We start from the raw sequence: 27,897 nt of genomic DNA, 5'->3' as shown, positions 1-27,897 counted from the left end.
TTTCAGGGGAGGGGTTCAAGATGGTAGAGTAGGAAGAACCTCCTACATATAGAATCTATACCTACACGTAGAGCTATACTTCCTAAAGAAGAACTGAGGACTGATTGAACAGCTTCTGCACAACAAAGGATAAAGGGATCACATAGAGAATATCAGGAAAGACAGAGACATAGTAATGACAGGAATCCCACTCTTGATGTTTCCAAATGCAGGAGGGGGGATAGCACTGAGGAGCCCATGTGCAGATTTGCCTGCCCTGGGGCACAGTAAAAAAACAAACAACAAAAACCAGATGTTTAAAGGGCAACTAGCCTACATGTGAAGGAAACCCATTTACTAATCCTAGAGCATGGGCCATATGGTGAGGTAACTGCTGGAAGTCTCTCTGGGGTCAGAAGTGCCAGCAATCACCACTGTTTACATTCCACCTCCACTTGGATAGCACAGACCAGAGTAGGATCTGGATGCTCTAGCTGGTCTGCCACCTCAGTGAGCCCAGACCCTAGCCCACACAAGCTCCAACAATTCCCCAAAAGGCACCCCCATGTCCACACCTTCTCTAGCCCCAGCCATCCTACCAGAGTGCCTCCCCCTGTATGAAAATCCCTGGCCTATGCCCACTCCAGATATTCTATTAAGGTAGCCCCAATGAAGAGTACCCCAGAAACCCCTCAGCCCATGCTGACTTCAGCTCCAGCCTTTCCACCAGGGCAGCCCCAAGTGCATAGCACCCTGGGAACACCTGGTCTGTGCCCATTCCAACTCAAGCCATCCCAAGAGGGTGGCCCCAATGCAGAGTGTCTGAGGACTCCTGGCCTGCACCTGCACCAGCATCAGCCAGCCAGCACTAAAAGGCACATGCAGTCTATACAACTGATGCTCCTACACAAGGCCACTCCTTCAAGACTGGAAGAGGTAGAGGTTTTGCTTAAATCAGTAAAACAAACAGAGAAAATCAAATGAAATAAGGAGACCAAGGATTATGCTCCAAATGAAAGAATAAGATAAAACCAGAAAAAGAACAGAACAGAGACAAGCAATCAACCTGAAAAAGAGTTCAAAGTAATGGTCATAAAAATGCTCACCAGACTTGAGAGAAGAGTGGAAGAACTCAGAACTTCAACAGAAGGATAGTGTATACACACACACACACACACAACAGAGTTGAAGAGTACAATAACTGAAATGAGAAAGATGCTTTCTAGCTCTTGGAGGAAGATCGTGTAAGGGTAGGGGACCCGTGTTTCATCTGGTTCCTGAATTCAGCTAGATGTCTATCAAATCATTCTGGACACCTGTAAATTCAACCTGAGATCTAAGAAAAGAATTGCTGCAAGTCTACAAATAGAAAAGCAACCACTTTTTGCAAGGTAGGAGGTGCAGAGATATGAATCTGAGGGGATATATCGGAAGATAAACCTCAGGGGGAGGGAGCCTTCATAAGCGGCTACTGGAGAGTGATAAAGCAGTGGAGTGCAAAATCTGAACTTTTAGAAGTCTGCTCCATGAGAGATATCCCTGCCTGAAGGGTGCTCAGGCGGTGAAGAAGGGCATAATCCTACGGGGGGCAGTGTGGTCTCAGGATCCCTGGGGTCACAGAAAGAATGGGGGTACCTGAGTGCAGCAGAGTTCACAAGCTTTGGAGCAGGGAAGCCAGCTATAATTAGTGAGCTCTGGCGTGGCCTCTCAGCTAGGTGTTGCCATAAACTGTGAACCATGGCACAATCGGGCAACTGCTCTCCAAGCAGGGACCCAGCGAGTGACAATTGCTGAGAGTTCCAGCTCCTTCCCCCAGGAGGAGCGGCATGGGAAGGCACAGGATCAGGCAGACGCTGCCCCCAGGAGGAGCGGCATGGGAAGGTGCAGGATCAGGTAGACGTTGCCCTGACAGAACAGGGGCCCAGGGAGCAGCGGAGCCACAGTGAGACAGCCCTCCCTCCCCTGGAAGGATTGGTGTGGGTGTGTATCACAGGAGTCTAAGAAGTTTGGCGAACACGAAAGGGTTGGACTCCCTTTCCCTGAGGGTGCACTGAAGGGTGCGGGCTGCGATCCTTCAGCTCCAGGGCTGGAGATAGGGGCGCTGCCATTTTTTACTTTTTTTTCTACCCTCTAAAGCCACTTGAAAAGCCTTCAGGGAACAAAACCACACAGAACAACCCAAAGCAGCTTACACTGAACCCAACTCCGCCCAGGCAGACACCTGAGAATCAGTGCAACAGGCCACTCCCCCAGAAGACCAGCAGGATCCTCAGACAAATACCAAGTTTATAGATCACTTAAAACCAAAACACTCCTGCACTAAGGGAAAATAATATATAGAAGTAGAGGGTTTTTTGCATGTGCCTTTAGTCTTTCAGTTTAATTTTTTTCTTTTTTTTTATTTATAGAATGTTTATTATCTAATACTGACTGAAAGGTTTTGTCTAAAGATTCTATCCTTACAGGGATAGGTTGGGGAGAAAGATTCCTGGTTACCATCAAATCTGTATGCAAATTCTAAAGAATTGTAACATATCTTTAATACAAAGTACTCCACTTAAAATATCTCAACAAACTCTTAATTGGCAGCATCTACATGTTTTAATGTTCTGAATACCCACAAAGTCTTATTATAGTTAGACATCATTTATTTTACCCAAAGCAAATTGTATTTCTAATTTTTTCTCTATTAGAATTTATTAGTTTCCTTAAGATACTTTTTTAAAACAGCTAACATAGGAAAACTTAAGTTTCCCCATCAGAAATAAAAATCTGGACAATTACTATATTTTTAATATGTGTTTTTACAGCATTTCAAACACAAATCTTGATTCAAACTAATACCTATAAAAGGAAATAAAAAAACTCAGTTTCAAGAGTTTGCATATGGCAGAGAAGGTAGGTCAAATTTTATATATTTTTTTAAAGATTTAATTTATTTATTTGAGAGAGAGAGACACAGCAACAAAGGGAACACAAGCAGGGGGAGTGGGAGAGGGAGAAGCAGGCTTCCCGTGGAGCAGGGAGCCCGATGTGGGGCTCGATCCCAGGACCCAGGGATCATGACCCGAACAGAAAGCAGATGCTTAATGACTGAGCCACCCAGGCACCCCCACATTTTATATTTTAATAACACAAACTATTATATAATAAATACAAAATAAATAGTGATGGCTATTATCATGGGTGAAAACATTATATAAACTTAAAGAGGCTGCTTTCTGAACTGTCACTGATGTAATCTAAGGATTTTTTATCAATTTCATTTACAGAAACAATCTCTGTAGTCAAATTTATCAGTCACTTTCATGCCCCCACATGAGAAGCAGTAGGTGAATATCTGTAGGAATACAATTTATTGTCTGCTCCTCCACTCAGAAGTAACCCTGTGTCTGTCCAGTCTACACTCAGAACTCCATCTTCATGAGCAGCCAGATCAGAGAGAGGAGACTTACAACTTCTTGCATCCCCCAGTTTGACGAGGTTATCTAAAGAACCTGAAATCAGCTGCTGCTCATGGGTAGGAGACCACTTTAATGATGTGACCCAGCCTGTATGTGAGGTTAGGAACAGTGACACCAAAGAACCATCTTTAGTTTGGGGATCCCACAGTTCTATATGCCCATCTGTGCTGCCAGATGCTAAATGTTTACAAAGTGGAGAATAGAAGATACAATTAAACACTTTATTTCCTGTCAAAGTTGACATAAAACTGACAGACTCTACATCCCGCACCCTAATTGTGCAGTCCCAAGACGCACTGTGGATTTCTACAGCATCTGACCACAAAACCAAGGAAATTGCTTTCTTGCGGCTGGAGAGGGTCACTATGGGAGTCCTTGTTAGTCCCAACAGCTCTGTTTCCTGTTTCTCTCTCGGTCCGCTTGTACATTCCTTCATTTCATCTTCTTCATCTGTAGGAACTGTAGACCAGATCTTTAGCATCTTATCCCAGGAGTCACTGCACAATTTAGTCCCCTTGCTATCAACAGCTCAAGAATCCACATTTCCAGCATGGCCTCTGCAGCAGCGCAGGGCTTCCACTGTGCTTCTCTCCACATTCCACTCCAGTAAGAGAATCGTCTGATCCACAGAGGCACTCAGTAGGAGGCAAGACAAACTATCTTTTCTCACCCAGGCCACATCTCTGATGACGTCTGTATGTCCCATGACTGTCATCATTGACTTTCCTTCCAAGGACCAAATCTGAGAAGTCTTATCCTAAGAATCAGTCAAGATCCACTCTGCCCCTCAGACTGAACTGATCCAGTCATCGTGGAACAAGCATTTCTCTGGCTGAGGGGCAGTGTACTTCTCCATGTATTCCAGTTCCACAACCTCTTCTGATGGGATGTTTTTCAGTTCCATGTGTTTGAGCAAGGGCGTTCACAGAAACTGGCCCTTGATAAGGAAATCAAACTCCTCATGTTTGTGGAACTCATTTTTGGCCTCCAGCAATTTACTGATTATGTCACTAAGGTCAGCAACTTCAGAGGCTGCAGTAACTGAAAAGGGAACATCATTTACAGCATTTTTCTTGTCAGTGAAGAAGTGTGTCTGGAGCTGAGCCATGGCGAGGAGTACACACAAGACTTGTCGAGACTTTTGGAGGGCTCCTGCCTCTAGCTTCAGGTTTTAGATCCAGGTGAGAGTCCTCTTTTTTTTTTTTTTTTTTTCCTTTTCAACAAGTTTCTTCTTTTATCAACTCTTTGTTTTTAAGTCTTTCTTCAATTTTCATTTTTACATTTACATTTTATAGATATATTCTTCATTTTTGGCTTCCTTTCACTCTATTCAATTTTATTTGTGTGTGTGTGTGTGTGTGTGTGTGTGTGTGTGTGTGTATGGTTTGCTTTCCTTACAATTTTGGGATTTAGTGTCTCCTAACAGACCAAAATACACACAGGACCAAGTAGATCACCCTGTTTTGTCCACCTGTGAAATTATATTCTCTTTTTTCCCTTTTTTTTCTTTTTCTTTTCTTTTTGGGTTCCTGACCTCTTTGGATTTGTCTAGTACGTATTTCGCTTGGGTCATAGTTGATATTTTTTATTTTTGTTCTCTCATTCGAATGAGATTTGTTCTATCCATTCTTCTCTGGGCAAAATGACTAGAAGGAGGAATACACAACAAAAGAAGGAACGAGGGGTGCCTGGATGGCTCAATCTGTTAAGTGTTCTGGGATCAAGCCATGCATCAGGCTCTCCACTCAGTGGGGAGTCTGTTTCTCCCTCTCCTTCTTCTCCTTCCCCTGCTCATGCTCGCTCTCTCTCAAATAAATAAATACAATCTGGAAGGAAGGAAGAGAGGGAGGGAGGAGGGAGGGAAGAAGGGAGGGAGGGAGGGAGGGAGGGAGGGAGGAAGGAAGGAAGGAAGGAAGAAAGAAAGAACAGACCTAGAGGTAATACTCTCTGCCATGGATCTAATCGATATGGACATAAAGTAAAATGTCAAAGCTAGAATTCAGTATAATGATTACAAATGTACTAGCTGGACTTGAAAAAAACACTACAGAATCTCTTAGAGCAGAAATAAAATCTAATCAGGTCAAAATTGAAAATGCTTTAACTGAGATGCAGTCTAAAATGGATGCTCTAACAGCTAGGGTTAATGAGGCAGAAGAGAGAGTCAGTGTCATAAAAGACAAGATGAGGGAAAGGAAGGAAGCTGAGGAAAAGAGAGAAAAACAACTAATGGACCATTAGGGGAGGCTTCAAGAAATCAGTGAAACCATAAAGCAAAATGGTATTAGAATTATTGGGGTCCCAGAGGAAAAAGAAAGAGAGATAGGGACAGAGGTATATTTGAGCAAATCATAGCTGAAAACTTCCCTAATCTGGGGAAGGAAACAGGCATTCAAGTCCAAGAGGTAGAGAGAACGCCCCCCAAAATCAATAAAAATAGATCAACACCCTGACATTTAATAATGAAACTTGTAAATTTCAGAGATAAAGAAAAAATCCTGAAAACAGCTCGAGGCAAGAGCTCCTTAACCTACAACAGTAGAAACATTAGACTGCCAGCAGACCTATCCACAGAGACCCGGCAGGCCAGAAAGGGCTGGCATGATATATTCAGGTATTAAATAAGAAAAACATGCAGCCAAGAATACTTTATCCAGCAAGGTTGTCATTCAGAATGGAAGGAGAGATAAAGAGCTTCCAGGACAGACAGAAACTAAAATAATTTGTAATCACTAAACCAGCCCTGCAAGAAATATTAAAAGGGATCCTGTAAGCAAAGAGAGAGCCCAAAAGTAACATAAGCCAGAAAGAAACCATCTACAGAAACAGAGACTTTACAGGTAATACAATGATACTAAATTCATATCTCTCAATAGTTACTCTGAATGTAAATGGGCTAAATGCTCCAATCAAAAGACACAGGGTATCACACTGGATAAAAAAGCAAGACCCATCCATATGCTGTCTACAAGAGACTCACTTTAGACCTAAAGATGCCTCCAGACTGAAAGTGAGGAGGTGGAGAACCATTTATCACGCTAATGGACCTCAAAAGAAAGCTGGGGAAGCAACTCTCATATCAGACAAATTAGATTTTAAACCAAGAATGTAGTAAGGGATGAAGAGGGACACTCTATCACACTTAAAGGGTCTATCCTACAAGAATATCTAACAATTATAAATACTTATGCTCTTAATTTGGGAGTAACCAATTATATCAATCAATTAACAACCAAATTAAAGAAACACAATGATAATAATATCATTTCTGTTTCAAATAGTAGGGAACTTCAACACCCCACTCATAGCAATGGACAGATCATCTAAACAGAAGATCAACAAGGAAATGAGGGCTTTGAATGACACAGTGGACCAAATAGACTTCACAGATATATACAGAGAATTCTATCCTAAAGTGACAGAACACATATTCTTCTCAAGTGCACATGGAACTTTCTCCAGAAGAGATCACATATTGTGTCACAAATCAGGTCTTAACAGGTATCAAAAGACTGAGAATATTCCCTGAATATTTTCAGACCACAATGCTTTGAAAATTGAAGTCAAACACAAGAGGAAATTTGGAAGAAACTCAAACCCTTAGAGGTTAAAGAGCATCCTACCAAAGAATGAATGGGTCAACCAGGAAATTAAAGAAGAATTTTTTTAAAATTCACAGAAACAAATGAAAATGAAAACACAACTGTTCAAAACCTTTGGGATACAGTAAAGATGGTCCTAATAGGGAAGTACATAGCAATACAAGTCTTTCTCAAAAAAGTAGAAAAGTCTCAAATACACAAGCTAAACTTACACCTAAAGGAGCTGAGAAAGAACAGCAAATAAAGCCTAAATGAAGCAGGAGAAGAGAAATTATAAAGATTAGAGCAGAAGTCAATGAAATAGAAACCAAAAGAACAGTAAAACAGATCAATGAAACTAGAAGCTGGTTCTTCTAAAGAATTAATAAGATCGATAAACTCCTTGCCAGACTTGTCAAAAAGAAAGGAGAAAGGACCCAAATTAATAAAATAATGAAGAAGAGAGACCATGACCAAGGAAATACAATTTTAAGAACATATTATAAGCAACTATATGCAAAGAAATTAAGCAATCTGGAAGAAATGATGCATTCCTGGAAACTTATAAACTACCAAAACTGAATGAAACAGGAAGAAATAGAAAAACTGAACAAACCCATAATCAGCCAGGAAATTGAAGCAATAATCAAAAATCTCCCAACAAACAAGATTCCTCCAAGGCCAGATGACTTCCCAGGGGATTTCTACCAAACATTTAAAGAAGAAATAATACCTATTCTTCTGAAACTGTTTCAAAAAATAGAAATGGAAGGAAAACTTCCAAACTCTTTCTATGAGGCCAGCATTACCTTGATCCCAAAATTGGACAAAGACCCCATGGAAAAGGAGAATTACAGACCAATATCCCTGATGAACATGGATGCCAAAATTCTCACCAAGATACCAGCCAATAGGATCCAATAGTACATTTAAAAGTTTATTCACCACAACCAAGTGGGATTTATTCCTGGGCTGCAAGGGTAGTTCAACATTCACAGATCACATGATCCATCACATTAATAAAAGAAAGAAGAAAAAGTATATGAAAACTATATGATCCTCTCAATTGATGCAGAAAAAAGCATTTGATAAAATACAGCATCCTTTCTTGATTTAAACTCTCCATAGTGTAGGGATAGAGGGAACATACCTCAATCTCATAAAAGCCATATACGAAAATCCCACAGTGAATATCATTCTCAATGGGGAAAAACTGAGAGCTTTCCTCTAAGGTCAGGAACACAACAGGGATGCCCACTCTCATCACTGTTGTTCAACATAGTACTAGATGTCACAGCCTCAGCAATCAGACAACAAAAGGAAATACAAGGCATTCAGACTGGCAAAGAAATCAAACTCTCACTCTGCAGATGACATGATACTTATGTGGAAAAAAAAGACTCCACCCCAAAATTGCTAGAGCACATACAGGAATTCAGCAACATGGCAGGATATAAAATCAATGCACAGAAATCAGTTGAATTTCTATACATTAACAGTGAGACAGAAGAAAGAGGAATTAAGGAATTCACCCCATTTGCAATTGCACCAAAAACCATAAAATACCTAGGAATAAACCCAACCAAAGAGGTAAAGGATCTATATTCTAAAAACTATAGAACACTTATGAATGAAATTGAGAAAGACACAAAGAAATGGAAAAAAAATTCCATACTCATGGACTGGAAGAACACTGTTAAAATATCTATGCTACCCAGAGCAATCTACATATTCAATGCAATCCCTATCAAAATGCCATCAACATTCTTCACAGAGCTGGAAAAAACAATCCTAAAATTTGCATAGAACCAGAAAAGACCCCAAATAGCACAGGAATGTTGAACAAGAAAACCAAAGCTGGTGGCATCACAATGCCAGACTTCAAGCTATATTACAAAGCTGTAATCATCAAGACAGTATGGTACTGGCACAAAAACAGACACATGGGGTGATCGGGTGTCTCAGTTGTTAAGCATCTGCCTTCAGTTCAGATCATGATCTCAAGATCCTGGGATCGAGCCCCGCATTGGGCTCCCTGCTCAGCAGAAAGCCTGCTTCTCCCTCTCCCACTCCCCCTGCTTGTATTCCCTTTCTCGCTGTGTCTCTCTCTGTCAAATAAATAAAATCTTTAAAAAAAAAATAAAACAAACACCAGACACATAGATCAATGGAACAGAATAGAGAACCCAGTAATGGACCCTCAACTCTATGGTCAACTAATCTTTGACAAAGCAGGAAGGAATATCCAATGGATAAAGACTGGTCTTTTCAACAAATGGTGTTGGGAAAACTGGACAGTCACATGGAGAAGGATGAAACTGGACCATTTTCTTACACCACACAAAGATAAACTCAAAATGGATGAAAGACCTAAATGTGAGATAGGAATCCATCAAAATCCTAGAGAACACAGGCAATATCCTCTTCGACCTCAACCTCAGCAACTTCTTGCTAGACACGTCTCCAAACGCAAGGGAAACAAAAGCAAAAATGAACTTTTGGGACTTCATCAAGATAAAAATCTTCTCCACGGCAAAGGAAACAGTCAACAAAACTAAAAGGCAACCTACAGAATGGGAGAAGTTATTTGCAAATGACATATCAGATAAAGGGCTAGTATGCAAGATCTATAAAGAACTTATCAAACTCAACACCCAAAAAACAAATAATCCAGTCAAAAATGGGCAGAAGACACGAACAGACACTTCTCCAAAGAAGATGTACAAATGGCCATCAGACACATGAAAAAAATGCTCCACATCACTTGCCATCAGGAAAATATAAATAAAAACAAGATACCACCTTACACCAGTCAGAATGACTAAAACTGACAAGTCAGGAAATGACAAATGTTGACAAGAATGTGGAGAAAGGGGAACCCTCTTACACTGTTGCTGGGAATGCAAGCTGGTACAGTCACTCTGGAAAACAGTATGGTGGTTCCTCAAGAAGTTAATAATAGAGTTACCCTATGACCTAGCAACTGTACTACTAGGTATTTACCCCAGAGATACAAATATAATGACCCGAGGGGACACCTGCACCCCAATGTTCATAGCAGCAAAGTCCACAAGAGCCAAACTATGGAAAGACCCTAGATGTCCACTGACAGATGAATGGATAAAGAAGATGTGGTGTGTATAGATATCTATATCTATACACACACACACACACACACACAATGGAATATTATTCAGCCATCAGAAAGGATGAATACTTACCATTTACATTGACGTGGATGGAACCGGAGGGTACTATGCTGAGCAAAATAAGTCAATCACAGAAAGACAATTATCATATGGTTTCACTTATATGTGGAATATAAGAAACAGTGTGCAGAGAATCATAGGGGAAGGGAAGGAAAACTGAATGGGAAATCATCAGAGAGAAAGAAAAACCATGAGAGACTCTTAACTATAGGAAACAAACAGGGTTGCTGGAGGGGAGGTGGGTGGGGGGATGGGGTAATTGGGTGATGGGCATTAGGAGGGCATGTTTGTAATGAGCACTGGGTGTTATATGCAACTGATGAATTCCCAAACACTACATCTGAAACTAATGATATGTTGGATAATTGAATTTAAATTAAAAATAACTGAAATGAAAAATACACTAGAGAAATTCAACAGCAGATTAGAGGATGCAGAAGAACAGATCAGTAATCTGGAAGACAGGGTAATGGAAAGCATTCAAACTGAACAGGAATAAAAAAATTTTTTTTAATGAGATTGGTGAAGGGACTTCTGGGACAACATTAAGAGTAATGTTAATTTGCATTATAGGGGTCTCAGAAGGAGAAGAGAAAAGGGTAAAAAATTTGAAGAAATAGCTGAAAACTTTCCTAACCTGTGGAAGGAAACAGACATCGAAGTCCAGGAAGTACAGAGAACCCCAAGATGAACCCAAGACACATAATAATTAAATGACAGAAATTAAAGATAAAGAGAGACTCTTAAAAAGCATCAAAATAAAAACAACTAGTTACACACAGGGAAAAATCCCATAAGACTGTCAACTGAATTTTCAGCAGAAACTTTATACACCAGAGAGGGTGGCATGATATATTCCAAGTGCTAAAAGGGAAAAACCTAAAACCAAGAATACTCTACCTGGCAAGGTTATCATTCAGAATTGAAGGAGAGATAAAGAGTCTCCCAGACAAATAAAAGTGAAAAGAGTTTTTCACCACTAAACTAGCCTTACAACAAATTGTCAAAGGGACTTCTTCAAGTGGAAAAGAAAAGGCTATAACTAGAAGAAAATTATGAAATGAAATAAAACCTCATTGGTAAAAGCAAACATATAGTAAAAGTAGTAGATCGATCATTTACAAAACTAGTATGAAGATTAAAAGACAAAAATAGTAAAATCAATTTCAGTTGACCCTTGAACAATGCAGGGGTTAGGGATAATGACTTACTATGCAGCTGAAGATCTGCATACAACACTTTACTCTCCAAAACTCAACTACTAATAGCCCATTGTGAATCAGAAACCTTACCAATAACACAAATAGTTGAATAACACATTTTGTATATTGTATGTATATATATACTGTCTTCTTACAATAAGGTAAGCTAGAGAAAAGAAATGTTATTAAGACCATAAGGAAGAGAGAGAGGAGTTAAGACGGTGGAGTAGGAGGACCTTGACACAGCATTAAATAGTTATCAAATTATTCTGCCCACCCAGAAGTCAATCAGAGGTCTGAGAGAACAAAAACTATAAGTCTACAAGCAGAAAAGCCACCAACTTTTGAAAGAAAGTGAGGAAGTTCACTTGGGCGAGACACAGCTGTGGAGGTGGTGTGGAGAGAGCCTGCTTACAAAGGCTACCACAAAGTATTAGAATTCGTAGACTGCAAAATCTCAACTTTTAAGTTCACTACTGTGGGGGACATGCCTGAATTAAAAGTGCTCAGGTGGAGAAGAGGGGCAGAATCCCAGGAGTGACAGGGTACTCTAAGGATCCCCTGCTTGCAGGAAGAATGGATGGTGCCAAGGTGCAGTGCTGCTTCCAGGCATAAGACAAGGAAGCCGGCCCAGAGCAGTGGGTCTTGGTACTAGCTTTCTGCTATAAACTGCAAAACAACATGTGGTCGTGGGACCACATTTCTGGGACGGGACAGCAAGCGTGGGGAGACCCTCCCCGGGAAGAACAGTGCAGGTCTGCATGGTTGGGCATCCCGGAAATTTGGAGTTTTGAAATTCGGTCATAGGCCTGAAATAAAAAGGCTCAGACATGGGCAGAGTGAATGCAGGATTCAGATGGAAACCAGGGAAAAAACAGGGTGATTGATTCCTTTTCTGAGAGGTCTCAATGAAGAGTAGGGGGCACAAACTTTCAGATCCAGGGCGAGACAGCTGGGCGCAGCCATTTTCATCCCGTGCCATCAGAGCTGAAAGCCTTTAGGGAGCAAAACAACCCCACCTAGTGGAGGCCAAGGAGCTGACCCCAAGCCCCACCCCCCTGAGCCCTGGAGAGCATTTCCACTGAAACAAGTCCACCTGAGAATCAGTGCAGCAGGCCCCTCCCCAAGAAGACCAGCACAAACAACTAGATCGCACCAAGTTTATTGATCATAGAGTTCTGCAAAGCTTCACCTCTAGGGGAAATAGGATTGAGCTTCCTTTTTTCTTTTATCCTTTCTTTTATTTTTATTGTTTTTTTCACTTATTTTCTTATATTTTCCAATTCCTTTTAAAATTTTTTATTATTAATTTTAAGTTTTATATGTATACTTTTCATATATATATTTTTTGTCTAATTTCATTTTATTTTATATTTTTTATTTTGGGATCTAAATTCTTTTAACAACAGACCAAAACACACTCAGAATCTATTTGTTGTTTTTGGTTTTTGGTTTTCTTGTTTTGTGTTTTTGTTTTTCTTGTTTTTTTTTTTCTTTGTTTTTTGCTTTGTGTGTGTTTTTTGTTGGGTTTTGTTGTGTTGTTCTTTTTTCTCCTTCCTTTCTTTTCTGGATGAAAAAATGAGATGGAGAAATTCACCCCAAAAGAAAGAACACAAGGTAGAACTCATGGCCAGGAATTTAATCAATAACAGACATAAAATGTCTGAACTAGAATTTTAAATAATGATTTCAAGGATATTACCTGGGCTTGAAAAAAGCATGGAAGACCCTAGAGAATCCCTTACTACAGATATAAAAGAACTAAACTCTAGTCAGGTCAAAATTAAAAATGTTTAACTGAGATGCAAACACAAATGGAGACCATAAAAACAAAGATGGACAAAGCAGAGGAGCGAATCTGTGCTACAGAAGATAAAATTATGGAAAATAATGAAGCCAAAAAAGAAGGAAAGATGGGGATGCCTGAGTGGCTCAGCTGGTTAAGCATCTGTCTTCAGCTCAGGTCATAATCCCAGGGTCCTGAGATCAAGTCCGATATCGGGCTCCTTGCTCAGCGGGAAACCTGCTTCTCCCTCTGCCTGCCCCTGCCCCGCTTGTGCGCGTGCACGTGCACTCTCTCTCTCTCTCAAATAAATAAAATCTTAAAAGAAAAAAAAAAGAGGAGGAGGAGGTGGGGGGGAGGAGGAGGAAGAGGGAAGGAAAGGTAATGGACCAGGAAGGCAGACTTAGAGAACTCAGCAACTTAGTAAAATGTAGTAACATTTGTATCTTAGGAGTCCCAGAAGATGAAGAGATAGATAAAGGGGCAGAAGGTTTATTCAAAAAAATTATAGCTGAAAACTTCCTAATTTGGGGAAGGACAAAGACATCAAAATCCAAGAAGCACAAAGAACTCCCATGAAATTCAACAAAAGCCAGCCTTCACAAAGGCATATCATAGCCAAATTCACAAAATACACAGACAAGGAAAGAATTCTGAAAGCAGCAGGGGAAAAAAACGTCCTTAACGTACAAGGAAAGACAAATTAGTTTCACAGCAGATCTGTCCAGAGACCTGGCAAGCCAGAAAGGACTAGAAGGAAATATTCAATGTGCAGAATGGGAAAAATATGCAGCCAAGAAATCTTTATCCAGCAAGGCTGTCATTCAAAATAGAAGGAAAGGGGCACCTGGGTGGCTCAGTCGGTTAAGCATCTGCCTTCAGCTCAGGGTCCTGGGATCAAGCCCTGCATTGGGCTCCCTCCTCAGCAGGAAGCCTGCTTTTCCCTCTCCCACTCCCCCTGCTTCTGTTCCCTCTCTTGCTGTGTCTCTCTCTGTCAAATAAATAAAATCTTTAAAAAATAATAACAATAATAAAATAGAAGGACAGATAAAGAGTTTCCAAGACACGCAAAAACTAAAGGAGTTCATGACCACTAAACCAGCCCTGCAGGAAATTTTAAGGGGGACTCTTTGAGGGGAGAAAAAAAGACCAAAAACAACAAAGACTAGAAAGGACCAGAGAACATCACTGGAAACACCAAATTATAGGTAACACAATGACACTAAATTCATATCTTTCACTCTGAATGTAAATGGACTAAATGCACCAATCAAAAGATACAGGGTATCAGAATGAATTAAAAACAAGATCCATCTGTATGCTGCCTACAAGAGACTCATTTTAGACCTAAAGACACCTGCAGATTGAAAGTGAGGGGATGAAGAACCATCTATCACGCCAATGGATGTCAAAAGAATGCCAGAGTAGTCATACTTAGACAAACTAGATTTCAAACCAAAGTCTGTAACAACAGATGAAGAAGGGCATTATATCATAACTAAGGGATCTATCCATCAAGAAGATCTAACAATTATAAATATTCATGCCCCCAACTTGGGAGCACCCTAATATATAAATTAATAACAAACAAAGAAACTCATTGATGATAATACAATAATAGTAGGCAATTTTAACACCCCACTTACAAGAATGGACAGATCATCTAAGCAGAAAATCAACAAGGAAACAATGGCTTTGAATGATACACTGGACTGGATGGACTTAAGACATATATTCAGAACACTTCATCCTAAAATAGAATACACATTCTTCTCAAGTGTACATGGAACATTCTCCAGAACAGATCGCATACTGGGTCACAAATCAGCCCTCAGCAAGTACAAAATGACTGAGATCATACCATGCATATTTTCAGACCACAATGCTATGAAACTTGAAGTCAACCATAAGAAAAAATTGGGAAAGACCTCAAATATCAGGAGGTTAAAGAGTGTCCCATTAAGGAATGAATGAGTTAACCAGGAAATTTAAGAAGAATTTAAAAAATACATGGAAGCAAATGAAAATAAAAGCATGACAGCCCAAAACCTTTGGGAGGCAGCAAAAGCAGTCCTAAGAGGGAAGTATATTGCAATACAGGCCTACCTCAAGAAGTAAGAAAAGTCTCAAATATACAACCTAACCTTACACCTAGAGGAGCTAGAAAAAGAACAGCAAATAAAGCCTAAAGCCAGCAGAAGAAGGGAAATAATAAAGATATGAGCAGAAATAAATGATATAGAAACAAACAAAAAAAACGGTGCACCTGGGTGGCTCAGTTGGTTAAGCATCTGCGTTCACCTCAGCTCATGATCCCAGAGTCCCAGAATTGAGCCCCACATCAGGCTCCCTCCTCAGCAGGGAGTCTGTTTCTCCCTCTGCCCCTCACCCCACTCAAGCTTTCGCTCTTTCTCTCTCATATAAATAAAATCTTTTTTAAAAAAAGAAAAAAAAACAGAAGAGATTAATGAAAATAAGAGCTAGCTTTTCGAAAAAATTAATAAAATTGATAAACCCCTAGCTAGACTTATCAAAAAGAAAAAAGACTCAAATAGGTAAAATCATGAATGATAGAGGAGAGATCACAACCAATATCACAGAAATACAAACAATTATAAGAGAATACTATGAAAAAATGATATGCCAATGAACTGGGCAACCTAGAAGAAATGGACAAATTCCTACAAACTTACAAACTGTCGAAATTGAAACAGGAAGAAATAGAAACTTGAACAGACCCATAACCAGTAAAGAAATTGAATCGGTATCAAAAATCAAAAGTCTCCCAACAAACAAAAGTCCTGGGCCAGATGACTGGCATCCCAGGGAAATTCTACCAGACATTTAGAATAAGAGTTAATACCTATTCTTCTCAAACTGTTCCCAAAAATAGAAATGGAAGGAAAACTTCCAAACTTATTCTACGAAGCCAACATTACCTTGACTCCAAAATCAGACTAAGACCCCACTAAAAAGAGGCCCTATGAGGCCCTATGAAAATGGATGCAACAATTCTCAGTAAAATACTAACAAATCTAATTCAACAGTGCATTAAAAGAATTATTCACCATGATCAAGTGGGATTCATTCCTGGGCTGCAGAGGTGGTTCAATATCCACAAACCAATCAACATAATACACCATACTAAAGGAAGGGTAAGAACCATATGATCCTATCAATAGATACAGAAAAAGCATTTGACAAAATACAGCATTCTTTCCTGATAAAAACCATCAACAAAGTAGGGATAGATGGAACATACCTCAATATCATAAGAGCCGTATACAAAAGACCCACAGCTAATATCATCCTCAATGGGGGAAACCAGAGCCTTTCCCCTACAGCAAAGAACAAGAGAAGGATGTCCACTCTCATCATTATTATTTAACACAGTACTGGAAGTCTGAGCCTCAGTAATCAGACAACAAAAAGAAATAAAAGGCATCCAAATTGGCAAGAAGAAAACTAAACTTTCACCCTTTGCAGACAACATGATGCTCTATGTAGAAAACCTGAAAGAATCCACCAAAAAATTACTAGAACTCACACATGAATTCAGCAAAGTCACAGTATATAGAATCAATGTGCAGAAATCTGTTGCATTTCTACACACTTATTTAATAACGAAGCAACAGAAAAAGAAATCAAGGAATCAATCCCATTTGCAACTGTACCAAAAACCAATAAGATACTGGGATAAATCTAACTAAAGAAGTAAAAAAGCTATACTCTGAAAACTATAGAACACTTATGAAAGAAATTGAAGAGTAAACAAAGAAAGGGAAACACATTCCATGCTCATGGATTGGTGGAACAAACATTGTTAAAATGTCTATAGTACCCAAAGCAATCTACACATTTAATGCAATCCCCATCAAAATACCACCAGTATTTTTCAGAGTTAGAGCAAACAATCCTAAAATTTGTATGGAACCACAAAAGAGCCAAAGCAATTCTGAAAAGAGAAAACAAAACTGGAGGCATCACAATTCCAGATTTCAAGCTACATTACAAAGTTGTAGTCATCAAGACAGTATGGTACTGGCACAAAAACAGACACATAGATCAATGGAACAGAATAGAGAACCCAGAAATGGACCCACAACTATATGGTCAATTAATCTTTGACAAAGCAGCAAAGAATATCCAATGGAAAAAAGACAGTCTCTTCAACAAATGGTGTTGGGAAACCTGGACAACATACAGAAAAATAAAACTGGACCACTTTCTTACACCATTCACAAAAATAAATTCAAAATGGATGCAAGACCTTAATGTGAGACAGGAAACCATCAAAATCCTGGAGAACACAGGCAGAAACCTCTTTCACCTCAGCTGTAGCAACTTCTTACTAGACACATCACCACAAGCAAGGAAAACATAAGCAAAAATTAACTATTGGTATTTCCTCAAGATAAAAGTCTTCTGCACAGCAAAGGAAACAATCAACAAAACTAAAAGGCAGCCTACAGAATAGAATGGGAGAAGATATTTACAAATGACATATCTGATAAAGGGTTAGTATCCAAAATCTACAAAGAACTAATCAAACTCAACAACCCCCCCCAAAAAAATAACCCAGTTAAGAAATGGGCAGAAGATATGAATAGACACTTTTCCAAAAAAAGACACTCAGATGGCTAACAGACACATGAAAAGATGTTCAACATCACTCATCCTCAGGGAAATACAAAGCAAAACCACGATACCATCTCACACCTGTCACAATGGCTAAAATAAACAACACAAGAAACAATAGGTGTTGGTGAGGATGCAGAGAAAGGGGACACTGTTGGTTGCACTGTTGGTGGGAATGCAAACTGGTGCAGCCACTCTGGAGAACAGTATGGCAGTTTCTCAAAAAGCTAAAAATAGAAATACCTATGATCCAGCAATTGCACTACTAGGTATTTACCCAAAGGATACAAAAATACAGATTCTCAGGGATATGTGCACCCTGAAGTTTATAGCAACATTATCAACAATGGCCAAACTATGGAGAGAGCCCAAATGTCCACCAAGTGACCGATGAATGGATAAAGAAGATGTGGTGTGTATGTGTGTGTGTGTGTGTACACACATATACATATACACAATGGAATATTACTCAGCCATCAAAAAGAATGAAATCTTGCCATTTTCAATGACATGGATGGAGCTAGAGTGTATTATGCTAAGTGAAATAAGTCAGTCAGAGAAAGACAAATACCAAATGATCTCACTCATATGTGGAATTTAAGAAAGAAAACAGATGAACATATGGGAAGCGGGGAAAGAAAAAAACGAAAGAGGCAAACAAGCCACAAGAGACTCTTAATGATAGAGAACAAACTGAGGGTTGATGGAGAGGGGTGGGTAGGGGATAGGCTAGATGGGTGTTGTGTATTAAGGAGAGCACTTGCTATGATGAGCACTGGGTGTTGTATGTAAGAGATAAATCACTGAATTCTACTCTAGAAACCAATATTGCACTGTTTGTTAACTACTTAAAATTTAAATTAAAAAAAAAAAAGATCATAAGGAAGAGAAAACATGCTTACAGTCCTGTACTCTAAAACTTCCATATATGAGGGGAGTCATGCATTTCAAACCCATGTTGTTCAAGGGTCAATGCACCTGTGAAAAATGATTTAAGGAATGTACAAAATAAACAGATGTAAAATGTAATGTCACATACATAAAACATGAAGGGGGAGAAGTAAAAATGTAGTGATTCTAGAATTTGTTTGAACTTAAATGACCATTAACTTAATATAAATTCTATATACTTAAGATGTTATATATGAACCTCATGGTTACCACAAACCAGAAACCTATAACAGATATACAAAAAATAAAGAGAAAGGGATCCAAGCATAACACTAAAGAAAGCCATAAAACCATAGAGGAAGAGAGCAAGATAAAAATAAACAGAAAAGAACTACAAAAAACAACTAGAAAGCAATCAACAAAATGGCAATATGAATAATTACTTTAAATGTAAGTGGCCTAATGCTCCAAGAGACATAGGTGACTGAATAGATTAAAAAAAATCCATCTGTATTCTGCCTACAAGAAATTCACTTCAGCTTAAGAGTGAAGGGATAGAAAAACATATACCATACAAATGGATGCATACACACACACAGAGAACACACACACAGAGCCAGGGTAACAATACTTATATTAGACAAAGCAGACTTTAAAACAAAGACTGTAACAAGAAACAAAGAAGGGCACTACATAATGATAAAGGGATCAATCTAACAAAAGGATGACAATTGCAAATATCTATGCACCCAACATTGGAGCATCTAATTATATAGAGCAAATATTAAAAAACATAAAGGAAAAATTTGATAGTAATACAGTAATAGTTGAGGACTTTAACACCCCACTTGTATCAATGGATAGATCATCCAGAAAGAAAATCAACAAGGAAACAGTGGCTTTGACAACACAATAGACAAGATAGTTTTAACATATATACAAAACATTCCATCAAAAACAGAATACACATTTTTTTCAAGGGCAAATGGAACATTCTCCAAGACAGATCATATGTTAGGCCACAAAATAATTTTCAAAAACTTTTAGAGGACTAAAACCATATCAAGCACCTTCTGACTTCATCAGTATGAAACTAGAAATCAGTAAAACAAAAAAAAAAAGGAAAAAAATACAAACACATGGAGGCTAAACAACATGATAGTAAACAACCAATGGATAAATGAAGACATCAACTAGAAATAAAAATAATAACTGGAGACAAATGAAAATGGAAATACTACAGTTCAAAACCTTTGTGAGGCAACAAAAACCTCCCTTCCTTCTAGGAAGGAAGTTAATAGCAATACAGGCCTACATCAAGAAACAAAAAAATATGAAATAATCTTACCTTACACCTAAAGGAACTAGAAAAAGAAAAAGTCCAAAGTTAAAAGAAAGGAAATAATAAAGATCAGAGCATAAATGAAATAGAGACTAAATAAAAAGAGATTAATAAAAAGAGAATGAAAAATAGAAAAGATCAGTGAAGCCAAGAACTGGTTCTTTGAAATAATAAACAACAATGGTAAACCTTTACCGAGGCTCATAAAGGAAAAAAAAAAAAAACCAGAAAACTCAAAATTGAAATGTAAGAGAAATTACAACTTACACCACAGAAATACAAAAGATTATAAGAGATTGCTAGGAAAAATTATATGCCACCAAACTGGAAAACCTAGAACACAGAGATGAATTTCTAGAAATATACAATCTTCTAAGACTGAATCAGGAAGAAATAGAAAATGTGAATAGCCCGATCACTAGTTAACAAAATTGAATCAGTAATCAAAAAACTCCCAGTACACAAAGTCCAGGACCAGATGGCTTCACAGATGAAATATACCTAACATTTAAATAAGAGTTAATACCTATCCTTCTCAAACTACTCCAAAAAATAGAAGAGAAAGAAAAGCTTCCAAATACATTCCATAAGGCCAGCATTACCTTGATACCAAAATCAGACAAAGACACTACAAAAAAAAAAAAAAAAATAGAGGTCAATATCCCTGATGAGCATAAATGCAAAAATCTCCAACAAAATATTAGAAAACCAAATCCATTACCAAATACATTAAAATTTTATTATTCACCATGATTAAATGTGATTTATTCCAGGGATGCAAGGATGGTTCAATCTGAACAATCCACACATCCATCAACATGACACACTACATTAACAAAATGAAGGATAAAAATTATGATCATCTCAACAGATGTAGAAAAGGTATTTGACAAAATTCAATATCCATGGTAAAAACTTGACAAAGAGAGTGCTGAAAAAATGTATCTCAACATAATAAAGGCTATCTATGACAAGCCCACAACTAACATTATACTCAATGGTGAAAGGCTGAAAGTTTTTTCTCTAAGACAGGAATGAAACAAGGATGTCCATTCTTGCCACTTTTATTCAACACAGTATTGTAAGTCCTAGACACAACAGTCAGATAAGAAACAAAAGGCAACCAAACTGATAAGGAAGAAATAAACTGCCATTATTAGCAGATCACATGCTATTTTATACAGAAAACCCTAAAGAGGGCGCCTGGGTGGCTCAGTCGTTAGGCGTCTGCCTTCGGCTCAGGTCATGATCCCAGGGTCCTGGGATCGAGTCCCACATCGGGCTCCCTGCTCGGCGGGAAGCCTGCTTCTCCCTCTCCCACTCCCCCTGCTTGTGTTCCTGCTCTCGCTATCTCTCTCTCTGTCAAATAAATAAATAAAATCTTTAAAAAAAAAAAAAAGAAAACCCTAAAGACTCTCCAAAAAAACTTAGAATGCATTCCATAAAGTTGTAACAAATGAAATTAATGTACAGAAATCTATTGTGTTTCTCTATATGCTTACAGCAAAGTTGCAGAAAGAGAAATTAAGAAAACAATCCCATTAAAATGCATCAAAGGGGCACCTGAGTGGCTCAGTTGGTTGGGCGTCTGCCTTCAGCTCAGGTCGTGATCCCGGGGTCCTGGGATCGAGCCCAGCATCGGGCTCCCTGCTCAGTGGGAAGCCTGCTTCTCTCTATACTCCCTCTGCTTGTGTTCCCCCTCTCGCTGTGTCTCTGTCAAATAAATAAATAAAATCTTTAAAAAAAAAAAACATCAAAAATAATAATATACCTAGAATAAATTTAACCAAGGAGGTGACACACCAGTAGTATGAAAATTAGAAGACACTGGTTAAAGAAATTGAAGATGACAAAAATAAATGGAAAGATACTATCTTTTCCCTATTGTATATTCTTATTTCCTTTATTATAGATTAATTGACAATATAAGCATGAGTTTAATTCTGGACTCTGTCCCATTGATCTTATATGTCTGTTTTTGTATTACTGCCATACTTTTTTGATTATTGTAGCTTTGTCCTGTAGTTTGAAATCTGGGATTGTGATACCTCCAGCTGTTTTGTTCTTTTTCAAGGTTGCTTTGGCTCTTTGGGGTCCTTTTGTGGTTACATATAGTTTTTTAGGATTAATTGTTCTAGTTCTATGAAAAGTAGTATTGGTATTTTGATAGGGATTGCACTGAATCTGTAGATCACTGTGGGTAGCATGGACATTTTAACAATATTAATTCTTAAAATTAATTTAATTAATTTAATTAATTTAAATTAATTTAATAATATTAATTCTTTCAATTCACGGTCAGAAATCACTCAACCCCCATTTAACAGAAAGTAAACAGATGACCAAAGTGATTTAGTACTTTACTCAGAGTGACCCAGACCAGGCCAAATTGGGATTCAAGCCCAGGAAGTCTGGCTCCAAAGGTAACAGCCTTAACTACCACCCCATCTTGGTGCTCCATTAATCATATTGCCTCTGCAAACATGACACTTGTAAGTATCAGGTTATTAGGCTGGTTCCAGATCTGGAAAACCACACAGAGAAAAATTAAGAGAACTAGAGCTATTTAGCAAAGAGCAGAAAAAGCCAAAAAGGGGACATGATCATTATATTCAGATACCTGTCACCTTCCCAAATTTCTTCCCTAACTCCATTTTTAATAAGAGGACATCAGTCTACCAAAGACACTGGGAGCAGCTACAAGGATCAAAAGAGTCTGAGATCTGAGAGACAGGGGCTGAGAGATGCGTGTAGCATGAGCAGAAGGCAATCTATAGCAGAGGACAGCCATAAATTAGAGGCTACTTGCCAACAGTCTTGGATCTTTATCTTCTAGCTTATTCATTTATCAAACACTCACGGGGTACCTACCCTGTGCACACTGTCCTCAGCACTGGGAAATGCCAAAGAACAAACTGCTCCCGCCTTCCTTCCTGATCTTATATCCTCTCTCCCTCTCCTGCTAAATCCACACTGGCCCTTCTGTACCACAAACCCTCCTGGATCTTTCCCCCCTCAGGACCTCTGCACCTGCAGTTCCCCATTCCTGTCAGGTTCTGTTTCCTGTTCTTCAAATGGTTAGGGCATCCCTAACCACCCCATCTAAATAAACATCTGGTTGCTTGTCCCTACATCCCTTAATTTTCATCTTTGCACTAATGTGTGGGGTTTTTTTCCAATTTTTGTTTACTTTCTCCCCCTACTGAATTTAGTTTAATGGCATTTGTTTTTTCTTTTTCATTTTAAATAGGCTCCACACCAACACAGGGCTTGAACTCATGACCCTGAGATTAAGAGTCACATGTCCTACCGGTTGAGCCAGCCAGGTGTCCCCAAATTTAGCTTAATGAAATCAGGAACTTCATCTGTTTTGCAGTCTTCTGTATTTGTGATGTTTTGAATAGTATCTAACACACAGAAGTAGTCTATAAATATTTACTGAATATATTAATAAGCAAGAAATTATTCTTCCATTTTGGGGACTGTGTTAGCTTTGTTATTTTGAAAGCCAGTGGTTGCAAATTAGAGAAAATATAATGTGAGTTATGTGGTTGAGATGGCTAAGTATATAGCAACATCCAAACTCCTCTTCTTAGGAATAGGACTCCAGCTGGAGTTTACTTCCCCTGGCATCCTTTACAGCAAGGATTTGGTGAATGTGGTGTGGGTGGAAAAATGAGATGTGTCATTTCTAAGCCATGCCCTTAAAAAGAAAGCTAGATGGCACCACTGGTCCTTCCCCCCAACCCCTTCCACTACCCAGATGATGTCAGGATCTAAAGCAACCACTTTGGAGCCAATGATGGAAATCTTGTGTGTTGAGAATGACAGAGCTGCTTTGTCAGCCTTAAATAGCTTACCTCTGGAGTATTATATGGAGATAAATAAGCTTCCATCTTATTTCAGGCACTGTATTGGGGAGGGGGCGGGTTACTTAGTTACAACAGCTAGGTCAGTACTCTAATAACAAGTCTTAAGTCTTTTTCAGCAATTGAGAGGGTCCTTTCTACACCTGGTCTGCCTCTCTCAGGAACTACTGCCCAAATACTATCTCCATATATTTTCATTTTTTAAATTTTATCCTTACCATCTTTCAAGTTAGGTTCTGTGTCCCACAACACATCGCATTTGCAACCTTCTACATGCAGAAAAGGAAAGGAAACACAGTGTGAATGCCTAGTAGAAGCCATTTACTATGCTAAATGCCTTGTCTGTAATATCTTAATTCTCCCAATAGGTCTGTGCGTCCAATGTCATTTCACGATTTTAAGTAAGAAACAGGCTCAAGGACATTAGGTGTTTTGTCCAAGGTCATACAGCTAGTAAGTAGCAGAGTGAGACTTCAAATCAGGTAATAGCCAAGTTGGCTCTTTCCACTACTCTCTGCTGATACCGTGGTATGCACAATGACTGAGGGCTTGCATTTGGGTTTTCAGATTTTTTTTTTTTGCTCTAACTTATTTTTTTAACTGAGTGACTTTTACTTGTTGATTTTTCCTTATGACATCTTTATCCAACCTTTATGGCCATGTTTGTTTGTTTTTTATAAATTGAGGTAAAATATAAAATTTACCATTCAGCTATTTTTAAAACTTTTTAATTTAATTTCTTTATTTAAATTCAATTAGCCAACATATAGTACATCATTAGTTTTTGGTGTAGTGTTCGATGACTCATTAGTTGTGTATGACACCTAGTGCTCATCACATTCGGCTACTTTTAAGTATATAGATAGTTTAGTAACATCAAGTGCATTCATGTTGTTGTACAACCATCCACCACTATTCACCTCCAGAACTTTTCCATCATCCCTGAAAAAATACGGGATGCTTCATGAGTTTGTGTGTCATCATTGCACAGGGGACATGCTAATCTTCTCTGCATTGTTCCAATTTTAGTACACATGCTGGCCAAGCGAGCACAGGGAGTTTTAAGTCATTGGTTTTCTCTTTGCTCCTTTCCTCCTTTTCTTTCTTCCCTTCTGTGACCTGCTGCCTGCTGCTTCCTAATGAACTGGAGTGTCCTAGTGATAGATGTGCCTGTTCAAAGTCAGGAGCATGAGCAAAGAGAAATAAACATAAAAGAGCCTGGCGTGGGTCCTATCTTCATCCTCTGCCCCAACCAATCCTCAGGGGTTTGAGCAAGGAAACAGGAAATTCACAAATAGCCTAATTTAAAACTCAATCATTTTGAAGTTTCTTAGCCCTTCAAACAGTAAGTTAGCAACTCTGACCTGCTCCACCCTGCATGACTCACTGTCCAGTTTCAAGTACTACCTGTTCCTCAGAGTTTCATCCTCATCTCAAGTCCAGGCCCTTTCTCCCTTTTCTCCTTTCCTTCTTCCTACTCTCTCTCTTCTGGAGGTCTTCCTTGTGTGCAGGAAAGCATGGCAGGGAGAAGGGTCCATGGTTTAAGGGGAGGAAACAAGTTTTGTGCAATTTTGTTTTCCGTGAAAGGCTTTTTCCATGAGAACATCAGCATTTGAGAGTTTCCTGTGTTCACTGTCCTCTCACTCCCTCGTGACCATTCCCTAAATCTCTACAAACATGAGAGCTGCTCCACTTCTCCAAAAAATGCTTTATCCCCATATATACTATTCATGGGAAGAGGCTCTGAGTTTAGTCTGTTCCTACCATTTGATTATTTGTTTATTGCGCTGATTCAACACATAAGCAAGCATTTGGGCTTCTAATTTATGCAATTTTGAAAGCCTAATGATTGGGGTGGAGAACTGGAAGCTATTGCTCTGTGGATTCCATTACCATGCTTGTGTGAGCCTGAACCTACTGCCTTCCCTTCTCTTTCACCCCACAGGGGGGATCTGGGAGAGACCCTGGGGTGCAGGCCAAGAAGCTCTGCCTCCACCCAGGATGCCTTCCAGGACCCAGTGGGAGCATCCTGCGGCTGTGCTGAGCCCATCAGGAGAATAGCAGTGGTGTAGATCCACAGGCCTAGTCCTTGAGAAACCAAAAATCTTACAGGCAGGAGCAATCAATATGCAAAGCTATACCTGCTATCAGTAAAAAGGTGAGCTCCTTTCAAAAATGAGTTTGCAAGAGTGATAGTAATGATTAGTGGAAAGTGGGGCATCAAGAAGGTCTTCCTGGCTCGGATGGGACAGTCGCCAGGGATGGCGGAGCGTGAGGATGGAGCAGGTGTCCGGGCTGCTCTCCTGGACGCTGAGCAGAGTCCTGTGGCTCTGAGGCCTCTTTGAGCGGGGAGCTGCCCGGCAGCCCCGGATCATGGAAGAAAAAGCGCTAGAGGTTTATAATTTGATTCGAACTATCCGGGACCCAGAGAAGCCCAATACTTTAGAAGAACTGGAAGTGGTAACAGAAAGTAGTGTGGAGGTTCAGGAGATAAACGAAGAAGACTATTTGGTTATTATCAGGTTCACACCAACAGTACCTCACTGCTCTTTGGCAACCCTTATTGGGCTGTGCTTAAGAGTAAAACTTCAGCGGTGTTTACCGTTTAAACATAAGTTGGAAATCTACATTTCTGAAGGAACCCACTCAACAGAGGAAGACATCAACAAGCAGATAAATGACAAAGAGCGAGTGGCAGCTGCGATGGAAAACCCCAACTTACGGGAAATTGTGGAACAGTGTGTCCTTGAGCCTGACTAATAGCTGTTTTAAGAGCCACTTAACTTTAATTGTTTGATATTTTTGTTTAAATTCTTTGTAAAAATGTAAAAGACATGTTTAATACATAGGTGATTTGTACCTCAAGGCGTTTTTTTTAACAGATGATTTGCAAGCAAGATTTAATTATAAGTAGTACCTAGTTTGTTCAGTGTATAACATTCTCAGGATTTGTAACACTTAAGTGATTGGACAGAAAAATATTTTCTAGTGATTATGTGTCAGATGAGTTGTTATTTTTCTGATGCCTCTTCTGATAACTACTTTTCATGTCAAATATTTACTGTGCCCAAGTGTATTCAATTTAAATCATTACTCTGTAGAATAAATAAAACAGAGATGATTCTTGTAAAAAAAAAAAAAAAAAGAAGGTCTTCCTTAGCAGAAAAAGTCTGCTAAGGTAGTTTCAGTCGAAATAATTATTCTTGTTAAATTTTATGGGGTGTTCTCATATTAACAGCAATACATATTCTTGGGAGGAAACTCCAGAAAATCATATATATATTCAAATCATTCTAATCCCACAATACAGAGATAACTGTTGTAAATATTTCTTTAAAAATTATTCTATTTAGGGCGCCTGGGTGGCTCAGTTGGTTAAGCGACTGCCTTCGGCTCAGGTCATGATCCTGGAGTCCCAGGATCGAGTCCCGCATCGGGCTCCCTGCTCGGCAGGGAGTCTGCTTCTCCCTCTGACCCTCCTCCCTCTCATGCTCTCTGTCTCTCATTCTCTCTGTCTCAAATAAATAAATAAAATCTTTAAAAAATAAAAAATAAAAATAAATTAAAATAAATTAAAAAAATAAAAATTATTCTATTTAATTTTACTTGGATTTAGCAGGAAAAAAGGTGAAGTGAAACTAAAGGAGCTGAATTTTATGTACATATTTCTTCAAAACAAGCTATTAGTTACTAAGGAACTCTTCAAATAAATTACTAAAACATGAGGCTTATGCTTCTTAATGGCCACAAGTTTGTTTACAAATATTCAAGTTTAGATGACTATCTGGTCAAAATCCAAGGTCACCTTTGCTATGCTAAAAACAACAAAATCATATATATATATATATATATTTTTTTTTTTTGGATAGGGAAACCAAAAGAGAAAATGAGAACACAACTTTATATCTAAGTTTACTCCCTGGATGATTCTTCAAAACA

The 27,897-nt window shown here is 38.8% G+C and overlaps 1 protein-coding gene, 1 long non-coding RNA gene, 1 other non-coding gene and 1 pseudogene across 7 annotated transcripts in view; 1 reads left to right on the top strand and 3 right to left on the bottom strand.

Moving 5' to 3' along the window:
• The window catches only part of LOC135362126 (uncharacterized), a 211,587-nt gene that overhangs the window by 56,330 nt on the left and 127,360 nt on the right, over positions 1–27,897 (bottom strand). Inside the window, exon 2 of one of the 5 annotated variants that reach the window (XR_010406591.1) lies at positions 21,653–21,802. The exons of the other annotated variants lie outside the window; for them this stretch is intronic. This is a non-coding gene — a long non-coding RNA (uncharacterized LOC135362126). The remainder of the gene's footprint in view (positions 1–21,652; positions 21,803–27,897) is intronic. 5 annotated transcript variants of the gene reach the window in all.
• Positions 2,944–5,371, bottom strand: LOC123835680 (ribosome biogenesis protein WDR12-like; annotated as a pseudogene).
• Positions 24,905–25,011, bottom strand: LOC123836246 (U6 spliceosomal RNA). The gene has a single exon (XR_006788920.1). It is a non-coding gene; the product is annotated as a U6 spliceosomal RNA (small nuclear RNA).
• LOC123835682 (cytosolic iron-sulfur assembly component 2A) lies at positions 26,200–26,769 on the top strand. The gene has a single exon (XM_064575408.1). The coding sequence runs from the start codon at positions 26,332–26,334 to the stop codon at positions 26,716–26,718; it is 387 nt and encodes a 128-aa protein (XP_064431478.1). The 5' UTR covers positions 26,200–26,331; the 3' UTR covers positions 26,719–26,769.

This window comes from Mirounga angustirostris, unplaced genomic scaffold (assembly GCF_029215605.1).
Source record: "Mirounga angustirostris isolate CCGP_5_RB_7025 unplaced genomic scaffold, mMirAng1.0.hap1 SCAF_12, whole genome shotgun sequence".
Lineage (NCBI taxonomy): Eukaryota > Metazoa > Chordata > Mammalia > Carnivora > Phocidae > Mirounga > Mirounga angustirostris.
The sequence above is the reverse complement of the archived record's forward strand: the minus strand, read 5'-3'. Positions and strand labels throughout refer to the sequence as shown.